The sequence below is a fragment of the Anomalospiza imberbis genome, chromosome 1 (genome assembly GCF_031753505.1).
Source record: "Anomalospiza imberbis isolate Cuckoo-Finch-1a 21T00152 chromosome 1, ASM3175350v1, whole genome shotgun sequence".
In the NCBI taxonomy this organism is placed as follows: domain Eukaryota; kingdom Metazoa; phylum Chordata; class Aves; order Passeriformes; family Viduidae; genus Anomalospiza; species Anomalospiza imberbis.
In genome coordinates, this window is record NC_089681.1 from 50,942,534 (window position 1) to 50,955,588 (window position 13,055).

The 13,055-nt window shown below is 37.5% G+C and overlaps 1 protein-coding gene across 13 annotated transcripts in view; it reads left to right on the plus strand.

The window, feature by feature from the left end:
* PTPRM (protein tyrosine phosphatase receptor type M) overlaps positions 1-13,055 on the plus strand; it is a 445,815-nt gene that overhangs the window by 83,683 nt on the left and 349,077 nt on the right. Inside the window, exon 1 of one of the 13 annotated variants that reach the window (XM_068192161.1) lies at positions 4,212-4,340. The exons of the other annotated variants lie outside the window; for them this stretch is intronic. Within the exon in view, the coding sequence (XP_068048262.1) occupies positions 4,304-4,340 (37 nt within the window). The 5' untranslated portion in view covers positions 4,212-4,303. Of the gene's footprint in view, positions 1-4,211; positions 4,341-13,055 lie in introns of those variants that run through there. 13 annotated transcript variants of the gene reach the window in all.

The following is a 13,055-nucleotide window of genomic DNA, read 5'->3' on the forward strand; positions in this document are numbered from 1 at the left end:
CTCTGCACTGTTGTTTCTGCTCTTCCCATGCTCCTTGGTTAATTATTCTGGTTGCTTTTTTTAGGGAACATCTCTGATACTTTCTTTTCTGTTATCTGTGCTTACCATCTCCTGATCCTTTCAATATAGTCCTTAAATCAGGCACGTTCATTTCTTTCCTTTGCAAAGAAACACATCTGTAGGCTTTCCTCCCCTCCTCCATTAGTTACTGCAGAATTTGCTGGTATTCCTTTGTATAACTCATTGAAAATCCTAAGTCACATACCCTGCTATCATGCTAGAATGAATGTTCAGACTGCAGTCTTTCCCATCTGCAGTAAAAGCTTCTTGCTGTTGGCCTTTGTGGATTATCATGTTTGTGAATTTGCTGTTGGCTGTGTCTGCATCTTTCTTCCCCTCTCCTTCTCTTAAGCCAAGATCTTAGCTAGATAGTTTTGCCTACCTGCTACTTGGGATTGTCTTGAAGCTGAACACAGGCTGCCTTCCATGCCCCCCAGTTAAGGGACTTCTTCCATATGCTTACCTTCATTCAAAAAACATCTTCTAACCTGACACTGAGATTATGGCTAGTAATTAGTCAAATGATTAAGCTGAGGAGCAGTGAAAGGCAGCCTAAGATGATACTAATTAGGGGCTTTTGGCAATGTAGTGAAAGATGAGCAAAGATGATTACAAGAGAGTTGGGCCTTAAAGGCAAGGATTTACAGTTTTTAGTAAAGGATTTACAGTACAGAAGCTGTTGTTGATCTGCCATCTGTGAGAACTGCTGCAGCAGTGTTAATTTGAGATGTTATCTTGAAACTCTCATCATGCATAAATCAATGTGATAGTGGTCCTTTTTAAAATAGTGAAGCCATCTTTATGACTTTATTTTTTGTTTGTCTGTTGGGTGTGGACCTTCACAGTGACCATGTTTTGGCTTTACCAAAAAAGATTTCAAGTTTTGTTTCTTGTTGCATTTCGTGGGTGACAGTTGCACCACATAATGCTGATGATATTGTAACACAGGGAATAGTTCCCTACAAATAAAATGCCAGAGTTTGGGCATTGCAGATATACAAGTCTTATGATCAACAGCAAGCAGGCAGGGAATGAGACTCTAGTGCCTTCTCTTAGCAAGGAAGGATGTGATCAGAGGGCAGCTGAGTCAATGTGCAACATCCCCATTACTCCCATGTCCTGTATCTACCTGGCTCTGAAGTATGGTTTGTTAAAAGGATGGACTGTGAATAGGCCATTTCTTCAGTATGCTTGTTTTGAGAAAACAAATCATTACAAAACAAATCAGCTTCCCCCTCAAAACCAAAAAAAGGTGAAGGGGTTGGAGTATGGATATATGCCATTAGTCCTTTGGCACTGAAGAACAGATCTATTGCTGCAAATCAGTGAAGGAGGAAAATTACTATAGTATTAGGATAGCATTTACCTTAAATAAGTCTACAGTATTCATGAATTTGAAGCTAGACTAAAATACTTCCCTAAAAAATTGGAAGGTAAGTGTGCCAGAAAGATTAAGAAAAATAAGAAATACACATTTTGTCTCATTCTGATTGCTTGAATTAATTCTTGGCTGCTCTCAGGCTTACCTGAGGCTATAGGAAGAAAAGAAAAAAATAAAAACTGCCAAGGAACATGGGAAAATATGTCTGAATGTAATGTTATGCATAAAATGTGGGACACTCATCTTGTAAATGAGGCAGTTTTCTGCAGGAAGGAGATCCATTATTTTGTAGTACTTTCACAACTGTGGAGAAGCAGAGGTGCATTTTGTCAACCATGGTTTAAATTTTTCATCAATAAAATAACCTTCTAAGGTATAGAAACTATCAAAAACATTGAAACTGGCCATTCATCTTGCAAGTACTCATCTAAATTTTAAAGAACAAAAACTTAATATAAATTTTTCTCCAGAAAGTTCTCATGCACAGAACTCCTTGTCTCCATGAACATCTGTTTAGTCCTTTATTTAGTTTGGTTTAGCTCTGTTTCTTTAGCCCTGTTATTTGCACATCAATGCCTTTCTAAATAAAATACCAGATTTCCCAGAACACACAGGTGAGTTATGTCACAATTTTTTTGCCCTTGTGAATAAAACAAATTGTGTGAAAAGGTGTGTGTGTGTGTTCTTGAAAGTCTCAATCCATCTTAGTGAAGCTATTTAAAAAGAGCAGTGACTTCACTGATTGTGAAGATATTTTCTGCAATAGGTGGTTGTTTTGCATCACTACTCTGAGTGTATGGCTTTATGTGCTAATTTTATGGCAGGTTTTGGAGTGGCAGGTTCTATATAAAAAAGTCTGGCTCTTTTTATGTTTAAGTCTTGGGGTTTTCTGGTTTGCTTTCTTGTTTATTTTTTAAAAGCAGTGATAGATCTGTGAAAGAATTTCCTTGCTTCACAATTTAGAACTCCTTTATAGATTAGGAATTGCCTGGTATTGTCCCTACTGCTGTTGTTGGCTGTTTATGTGCCAGCATCATAAGACTGTGAAGCTATGTTTGTGTCCTTGTTTATCGTGAGAATAAGACATTTTTTCCTCACAATTCATTGGCAATTACTTCTGGAAGCAGAACTAATATGGATTTGGAAGAAGTAGAAGAAAATATATGCAGAATATTACTAATTGCAATAATAGAATTGGTGTGTGTTTGTTAAGACAGGAGGAAGAGTAAAATAGGTTACAAAAATCGAGAGGAAGTGGAGGAAGGCAGGGAAAGAGAGATGGATGTGTATTAAAAAGTAAGTCAGGAATTGTTTGAAATTCGTAAGACAAAGCAGTAAAAGGGTGAATAGGATGACCAAGTCTGTCAAACAGACATTAATTTGCTGCAGTGTAGCATGGCTGCCTGGGAATAAACTGTGTTACACATCTGTATTTCTTCACTGGGTAATTTCACTCAATACAAAGTTCTGAGAGATGGGTCTTTTCACAGGAGAATGTGATGTTTTGAGCAAACAAGTTTAACTTTTCAGAGATATGTAACATTTAATATTTGTAAAATACTTGATTTGGTGCCATGTGACATGTTGATTTAGAAATTGTAACGGTACAGAATCATCAGCGTACATCAAATGTCTTTTAGAAAAATGGTTAATAGGTAATCAGTGTGGAGTATGTGGAGGTCCTCTGAGGATTAATTTTAAATCTGATGATGTTTAACCTTTTTATTAGTGATGAGGAAGAAATACAGTCATTACTGATAAAAGCATGCGGATGACAACAGGTTTAGTGCCATGGTAAGTAGTGATCAGAGGAGAGCTAAGTCATCTAGTAAGGTGGAACTGTATGTTCTGACACAGAAATGACACATGCTTCCAGCCTCAAGAAACATTATTAAAGAGACAGTGATTGAGAAAGAGGCATGGGAGCCATGCTTTGTGATGTGTGAATAGAAGTATCTGAAACAGGAGGAACACCTAGCATTATTACTTTGTCATTGGAATACTTGATCTAGCTCATGCAACATCTCAACTCATGAATGACCACAAATTCAGGAAAGCTCAGAAGAGCTATTTTGAACCATTAAGTCTTTGGAAGCACGCCTCTGAAATTCCTTACATCTAGAATCTATGCAGCAAGTTGTATTTACAAGATTTAATCTAGGTTTGGAAACATGCTGTAGAGAACTACTGTTTAATAACTGAGGCAGGCCTCTACTAAAAAGAAGCCTGAAGGACTAAACAAATTCAGGCTGAGAATAAAGTGAATTCATTTTTGGAAAAACTGGAGAGTTAAGTGGATGTTCCTTTGGTACCTGTGGACCTAATGGGATGCATGAGAGAGAGCTGTTGAGGTCATTACAAGGCCATTCTTCATAACCATTCAAAGATCATGGCAAATGGGAGAGGTGCCTGAGAGCTAGAGGAAAACAAATGTCAAAAAGAGCAAGTAAAACGATCTGGGAAACAACAGGCAGGTCAGCCTCACCTCAGAACGTCATGGAGCAACTAATTCTTTAAACTGTTTTCAGGCATATGAAAGACAAGGAGATCAGGAGAAGTTATCATGAACTCACCAAGGGGAAGTGACCAACATGATGACCTTCTTGACCAACTTAATAACCAGCTATGATGAAATGGCTGGCCTGATAGATGAGAAGAGACCACCACATATTGTCCCCCTTGACTGCAGTAACTCACAGAGAAGCTGATGGAGTATAGGCTGAATGAGCAGACAGTGGACAGGCAGAAAACTCTGTGAGGAGGCAGGCCCAAAGGGTGATGGTCAGTGGCACGTAGTCTTAGCTAGAGGCTGGTGACTGGTGGTAGACTTGAGAGGTCCAGTCCCGTTCAGCACCTTCATTAATGATCTGGATGAGGGGGCAGAGCACACCCTCAGCAGGTTTGCAGGTGACACAAAACTTGAAGGGGTGGCTGATACACTAAAGAACTGTTCAGCAAAATGCAAAGTCTTGCACCTGGGGAGGAATTATCCCTGACATCAGTACAGGCTGGCGTCTGACCAGCTGGAGAGCAGCCTTGCAAGAAAGGCCCTGTGGATCGAGGTGAACACTGGGCTGACCATGGACCAACAACAGGCCCTTGCAGTAGAGGCCAGTGGTATCCTGGATTGCATTAGGAGGAGTATTCCCAGCAAGTCTGGGGTGGTGATCCTTCCTCTCTGCTCAGCTCTGGTGAGGCCAAACCTGGAGTGGTGGGCCCAGTTCTGGGCTCCCCAGTACAAGAGAGACATGAATATACCGAAGAACATCCAGTGAAGGGCCACAAAGATGGTGGACTGGAGTATGTCTCTATAATAAAAGGCTGAGAGTGCTGGAACTGCACCGCCTGGGGAAGAGAAGGCTCAGGCAGCGCTTATCAATGTCTACAAATATCTGAAGGGATGGTGCAAAGAGGACAGAGCCAGGCTCTATTCAGTGGTGCCTGGTGACGGGAGCAGAGGCAATGGGCACAGCCTGAAATGCAGGAGATTCCCTCTGAACATCAGGAAACTGAAAGATGTGACAGAAGTCTGCCACAGATTGCCTGTGATGGTTGTGGAGTCTCCAGCCTTACAAATACTCAGGAACTATTTGCTTGTTGTCACTTGACACACAATTCTTACGATCTGATTAACTTTTTAGACTACTTCAGATACTGAGACCAAGTACAACTTTGGTAAAGATTTTTAAATGTTTAAGTAAGATGCATTTGAAAAAATGTGAAAATTGCCCTGGAAGCTCAAGTGTTTTTATGGCTAATAAATAATTAAAGGTAAATCAAGAGAGATACTTGAAAATATGCATAAAAATGTATGTATATATACCATATATAACAAGTAATGGTAATATTGTATCAGTACTTTCAAGTAATTGAGCCTAAAACCTCTGAGCTAGCCTCATCTGTCATAAATCAATGCCATTGCTATGATCTATACTGTATGGAGGCATGAGCATACATTTAGCTATTTTTATTTTTATCCCTATCCTGAAGCAAACTTTGTCAACTGAGAGGGCATGACCTTCCCAGTGTAACATACTGGTGTCCCAAGAATATCAGATGCTTTTCACAAATGATCAGAGATGCTTGTTCCAGCATTACAACCTGGAAGAAACATCCCTTTCATCAGGCGTGGAACACAAATTAGTGGAAAGCAAAAAAGAATTTGAATCAACCTGACAGTTTTTTGGAGTTGCTCATACTCAGGTGATTACAGTCACAACACAAACCTGAAATGGTTTCAGCAAGGTTCGAAATAAGTTGAAGATTTGTGTGGCCCAAATTTTTCTTTTTGTTACAGTACAACATTTAAGTGAGTTTACTACTGACTTAATCCTTTTATAGGCAAGAATTGAAAGTAATTATTTTATCTGGGTAGTGTAGTGATAAGTGCCCTATTCTGCTTTGTGGGAGGTCAGGAGTTTGCTCCACGGGTCATCTAAGCTTGGACATGTCAGTATTGCAGTAGTAATGTTTTCAGCAGTGTCAAATGTGGGTCTCTCTTATAATTGATGAGACCTTGTGAAAATACCAGAGGATTCTAAAATTAATGAATTCTTCTGCTTCTGAAAGAAAGTTATAGATGTGATGAATGAAATAAAGTATAATTTACTGCAAGAGATAATGACTAAAACCAAAGGGAAAAAAAAAAAGCAGATGCTATCTACATTTAAAAATAGAAAGTTATTTATACCTGTAGCACAGTTAAAGCCTGTTGTGCTATCTGAATTTAGCAAGCAGACCTGGGATTCAGCGTTAGTGCTGCTAATGACTGGAGGCATTATTGATGTAGTGAACTAATTACCCGTGTGATGAAGTTGTCTACTGGAGGTTTTTGACTGCTTCATCACTGTGTCACCTCCTACAGGTTAATTCACAGGGCAGCACAGGTAAAAACCTCCAGGTGGAGGTCCTGCTCTCCTTCATCCAGTCACAGAGTCATAATGACAGCAGTAACTAATCTAGAGATGAATATTTTCCTGAATTATTGATCGAGCAGAGCTGTATCAATGGTTGTAGAAATAATGCTTGTATCACCCAACTAAAGTCTGTAGCACTTCACAGTCACTGCATGGAAAATGCATACTTGGGGACATGAAGAAGGAAACCAAAAAGGGTAACAGCCTTTCTCATCCGGAGGAAAACCCACAGATATCAGAAAGAAAGAAAGGGGGAAAAAAAAAGAGTGGCAGGATTCTTAGGTTAGAAGGTAAGGCAGGGGCTTCAATGTCTGATTTAAAGTTTGATCTTCATAAAATTATTTTATGTCATTTGTTCTCAGATGTCTCAGTGCACACATTAGAAGGCAGAACATAAACAGCTTGTTTAATTAGATGATAAACTATTTTACTCAAAATTTGTAGGGACAAAAACCATTAGTAAAGTACTTTAATAAGGAAAAAAATGAGTACCAATGTGTTCTATTTTTTATTTTGCTCTACCTGTTGATGAAGTAGAGTATAAACTTCTGATATATGAGGCAGAAGATTTATAAAATTAATCTGAACATTATTAGTGTATAGAAGTGCTTAGGGTTTTTTTTCTGTTTTTAATTGTTACATAGCTGAAAAACCTCTTGATACTAGCAAAACTAACACTGCCTTTGTTCTTTACTTAAAGCTAGAGCTGTGCTGTAAATAGTCTGTATTTTTCATCTGAGCTTAGTATGCTGTAGTATAACAGGACACATTAAGTGTTCTCTAACAACTGCAGAACTCATCAAGCAAATGGAAAGATTAGCCCTGAAATCAAGCTTCAAACTTCTATTTTCTCACAATCAATATACAAGTAATGCATGTTGGATTTATAATGATATGAGATTGACTGCTTAAATCCTTTTTAAAGTTCAAAGCTGGAAACAGATTGTGACTACAAGCAATCCACAGCAGAGTTTCTAAGTAGAGGCTTGTGATAAATAAGTGAAATTGGGTTTGACTGAAATGGCCCATCAGTCCCATATGGGTTTAGCAGGAAGATTTCAGGCTCAAAAAGACAGAGGTTTGGAGTAGCATCAAGCATTGGTTTCACAGCACCTGAGATTGCTTTGTGGAGTCTGCTGGGAGGCGTAAAGACAAGAGGCTCATTAAAAATGAGTATAGCACCAGGGAGGATGATTGAGCTTCAAGTACACTTGTGTTTTTTAGCTTGAAGAGTTTAAAGGTGAAGATACATTTTAAAAGCGCAACTGGCAGATGAGAAGAATGCTGTCAGGTTTCTCAAAGAAATCCCTTTATATAGAGATAAATAGCATGTTATAGTAGTTTTTTGACAAGATCAAGGGAGAAAAAAAAAGCAAGCCCAAAAAATTACTCAGCTCGGAATGTCCTGATAGTAGGATGAAATAATAGTTAATCTCTCAGCTATCAAAATTGAATTTTGATAAAACAGGTTGTCTTCAGTCCTACTATCTGATAACTTCAGAGGTAGTATTTACTGCCTGTAAAAGCTGTGAAATCTGGGGGAGAAATGAGCCTTGGGGCTACCCTTGAGGATATTCTATCTGTAATATCAGTTCAGCTATGGTATCTTAAAGTTTGCAGTGGGTCCACTGCCTTAGAAATGGCTTTTACCTAATCAAGATTTTTAACTGTTCTACACTCTTGTATTTATTTACTTTAGAAAAACATTAGATTGTGCTTTAAAGTCAGAAAGTAGCTTCTTATTTGCTTTTTGTTCAGATATAATCTGTGCTGTTAACAAATGCAGTTACACAGTAGTTAAAGTAATATAAAATATCACAGGTTTTGATTGGTCTGCAAGAACATAAGGATTGTTTGTCAATGTGTGTCCATTTACCTAATGCAGGAAGACAAGGAATGAACAAAGCCACGTTGACCAGGAAAGTAACACTTTAGTTTGGTTTCTTCAGGCAGAACAAGTGTCCTTTGGCTCAATCTGTATCCTAAATTTCTGTGATAAATGTATTGAAGCAACATAGTCCTTTTTTCATAGTCTCATAGCATGAAATGCAGCTGATCACTGTTTGTTTGGTGAAAACTTGTGTGGCTCTTGTCACAACCATAGACAAAAGAAGAGTGGCTGCTCAGTGTGTTACTTATGTTTGCCTTCATTCACATCCATTCATTCCTGCCTATCCATTATAACATAGGGAAAAGCTTTGTGGGGGAATTGAATAGCACAATTTCTTAACTAAGAATGAAGGTGCTGGATTTTTAGTAATTTTAAGAAAGAAGTGCTGTTTTTGAAGTTATTAAGAAGTGCCTTAGTGAAAAACAGATTCCACTGGGATCAGAAATTTAATGGCTTTGTGAGTTGAACAGCTAGCAGGCTGGTTGTGGAAAAGGTGTTTTGACTGTCTTTTATTAGGCTGTATTTCCCCAGAGCCCTAGGATGGATGTAGCATGAAAAGGTTTGTCTTCATGACAATCTGAAAATCTGATATGGTGTTTCCTGAACAGATGTTAGAGAGAAATGGTCTGGTGTGGTCTCATAATCACAGTTTTGATGATTGTATGTTTCTTAGGTTATACTGTGTTTTAAATAGAGTGTTGAGATAAGCAGACCCTGTATTATGATCAATTTTGGCTGCAAGGCTCTTCCTTCCAGCTGGGATGGAAAAAAAAAGTAGTTCTCCCCACCCTGTTTTTTCCTTCCTTCTGAACTGCATTTTATTTCGCTTCAGACTTTCCATTATATATGATTTTTTTCTTCAATACTGTCTGTGCAGTTCTCTGTTGTTTTCCACTTGTACAATTTTGTGGTGCTTTCCAAATGTCTTTCCCTCCTCATCTTTCCCCTTCCCTGGATGAATCTTTCTGTGCTGTTTTAATGAGTTACAAAGATGCTGGGATGCTTGGGTGAGGTGAAATCAAAAGGACTAAACAGTTTTGAGGATAATCAGTTAAAAAACTGGAATTCATATGAAACTACCGAAAGTAGACAGCTGTCTTATTTTGCTGGATTTTGCTTATCTTCAACAGATCAGCACAACTGTTTACATCTATCATAAATACCATATTGAGAGATTACTGTGAGTGATTCTTGAGTTTACCCTTTGTTAGGGTAGTACTTCACCTAATGAAACAACTTTGGATTTTGCCTTTAGGCCTTGGTAGCTCTGTAGGAGCAAATGAAACCAAGAAAGAGTGAGACCAAATTAGTAATTTCTTACCGTGTTTAGGTTTTTCTCTTTCTTTGCATCTGCACATCTTGAGCATATTTTGTTGATAGATCTCTCCTCAGTATACTGGAAAGAGAAATGAAGATAAAATTGCAATAAAATCTGAATGAGAAAAGGTTATAATCATTCTACATAATTAAATTAATAGGGGCAGCATCTGTTACCAATCTAAGAAATCACAAATAGATGCTGAGTGGAAGAGAGATCCCTGTGTGCTTTGTCCCTCAGCTGACAGAAGGGTGAAGTGCTGCAGACTGCTGCTTCAAAGTCGCAGTTGGGAGGGGCAGTGTGGTCCAGGTGCTGCACTGAAAATCACCCCTCTTCCTTTTCTTCCCTAGAAAAGAGTACAGAGACATCATTGTGGGTTTTACTGTAAATTTCCAAAACAGAGATGTCATTTAAAATCCTTTAAGAGGTGCTGCATGGTGTCAAATGAAAGTATGCCTAATTGTTACCTTCTGTATATGTGAATTCACTGTGTGCATCCCACCCTCCTGATCATGTCCTTACTAGTTTCCATTTCAAGTAAACGGGGAAAAGAATTCTCCCATATCGCCCATATCTCTGTTCCATAGCATCTGCTTTCTTTGCCAGCCAGGACTGACTGAATGCTTTTACATGTTTAATAAAGGGGTTCTGTGCACTCCTGGGAGGTAGCTATAAAAATAAATTAAATAAATCCTACGTATAAACTATATGAAATAGGTGTGCAGTTGCATTTTTTTCTCAGTAGGCTTATTCCACTGCCAGAATATAATTTGAATTTTTAATTGTGCTTTTAAGTATGTAGAGAAGGTTCCTTTTGTTAGTTATTTGTAGGTCAAAGCTTTATGCTGAAATGTTTCAGGCTGTTTATAAAAGAGATTTTTTTGCATTTTGAAGCAAGTTTTTGTCATGTATTTGTGATAAACAAAATGCAAAACATATGGGAAATCCACCTTTTATTTATTAATTTTTGTAGTGGTTTGACCACAGTCCAGAATTCCATCACATTTATTCAGCTCCAATAAAAACGTAAATCACCTGTCTCCCCTTTGCAACTTGTATGCCCAGTATGATCTTTTTAATAAGGTGTATACATCTGTAGGTTAAAAAGATGTTACAAATTGGACTTCTAGTTGTTCTTGGAAAGTCTTTCCAAAGTACTTCTCACATGGAGCATTTTTTGGTAAGGCTTTTTTAGGAAAGTTATCATAACATACATTGTAAAGTAATTTCCCTAATCTAGATTTTGATTTAAGCATTAAAATAATAATTTAATAGGAGAACAATACATAGTAAAAAAAAAGAAAAAAGAAAACAAACAAAAAAATCCCACCAACCCTCTCAACCCAACAGCCACTAAAATTTATCCATAAGAATTTTCATACAAGAATGTCTCTTGCTATTACCTCATGTCAAACTGAAAGAAGAGCTGTTATTTTTAACACTCAGCATGATATCCTCCCTTTAACTAAAGCATAAAATCTGATGACTTCTGCAAATATGCTTGTTTTAATAGTACTTTTCAAAACAGGGCATCCGTAATACATTTCTACATAATCCTGCTTGCTCTTTATGGGATTGAACACTCAGATATTTCTCTTGGTAGATGTCCTAACTAATGACAACTGCAGCAGGGCCATAATTTGCGTATGTAGGCATGTATGTGCACTTGCCTGTATAATTGATGCCATACATTAAGAAAAGCTCTCACTAATATTGTGAAATCAAACACCCTGCCATTAAATAATGCCACAAATACGTTTGCTCATAGAATATTAATGTGCACCCATTTTCCCATGGGTCTCATAAATATTCACTGATATGAAAACGGTACAAATACACAGATTGTATTTGCTTACACAAGATAAATGAATTTTATTTTAAGAGCCTTTATTAATTGTCTTGCTTTGGTGAGTGGTTTCTTTTTCTGTGTTTTGGTAGCTCAAATCAGTTTAAATGCACATTCTGAGAGGAAACATTTTTCAGAGCTTTTCACTAAAGTCCAGGAACCCAAATTTTGAATTATTCTCAGTATCTATTAGGAAAATGTAATTGTTAGAAACCATTTTATTTGCCTAAGCATGGCAGTTTTCTGGGGGAAATTAGAACTGACAAATATGCTTTCCATAATATTCAACTTTTCTACATTATCCTGTGTCACCAAAACTGACACATTTTTGGCAACATTTACGTTGATTCAGTTTCTGTCAGGTAAGTGGAGGGAGAACAGAGAGAACAACTGTAAATGTTTTATGAATGTGTGGTGAAGTTTTGAGGACTCTTAAATAATAGCTTTAAGCGTTTACCTGAATTTTTTTTTTGGTATTCTGTCATGTCATCACCTGTGATACTGCTGGAATTGTGTCCATAAATTTGGAATTCTCTAGCATTCTTGTACCACCTTCTCCACAAGTCTTAGCACAGTTTTATATAATTTTTTGTATGTTTTTCTCCCTTAGGGACAGAATTAATATCAGCCTTTCTTAGTTCCTAAATACATACTTTTACCTCATGGTCTTTGCTCTGGCTCATGAGATTTTTTCAGACAATTCTTCTATTCTCTACCTTTTTCAAAACCCAGTCTGAACACAACCACAATCAGAAAAGGTCTCTAACTGTAAAGTCTGTTTCCTTTTGCTCTTCTCTCTCACTCCCATGCATATGTAGACTTGACAAAAGGTAGATACTGTTTTAAATGAGATCAGCTTTATGCAGCACATGGATTTTCAGGCTCCCTGACTAGTAATATAGATTACAGAATTATTTTAGAGCTCTGAACACTTGCCTTTGGTAGGGAAAAAAAAAAACCTTGGTATATTTTGAGAGAAAATAAATATTCAATTTTAAAACAGACTACCCACTGTTGAAAGCTCACTTGTAAAGCCTGAATAAGAATTTTTGGTGCATGCATGTTGCAGCAGATACATGGCATCTCTGTGTGTGCTTTGGAGGCACACAGAGAAGAGTTTATTTTACTGGCTATCTCTGAGCTAGCATGTCTGGAAAGCTCTTTCAACATGTAATACTGTAACACCTTTGAAAGGGCAGGTAGAGCTTTTTTTTTTGCTAGAATCTACACACAAAGTAGAATCTAGCAGACCACTGTGCTCAGTTTCTAATAAGTTCTTTAAACCACCCATTTACCTAGGTGAAGTTAGTTTACATGAACCTTTATTGGCTCAACCATTTATTGATTTCAGAGAATCAAATGGTTTTGAACTAGGCAATTTCTGACATCACTCCATCTATAGTAAAAATTATACAGCAGACCAGACCTGTGGTACAGGTTTACAGGCAGAGGTTCAATTTTTTTTTATGTTAAAAATTGTATGTTTATTCCCATTGTTGCTTTCTCTGTTAGTGAGTTTATAATTGGGAATGGCTTATTTTTCTCTTTATGACTTCTTATCTTCTCCCAAAGGAGAAACTGGTTATTCTCTGATGGGATGGTTTGTCAGCTTAGAAGCACAGGAACCCATTCTCCTAATGCTG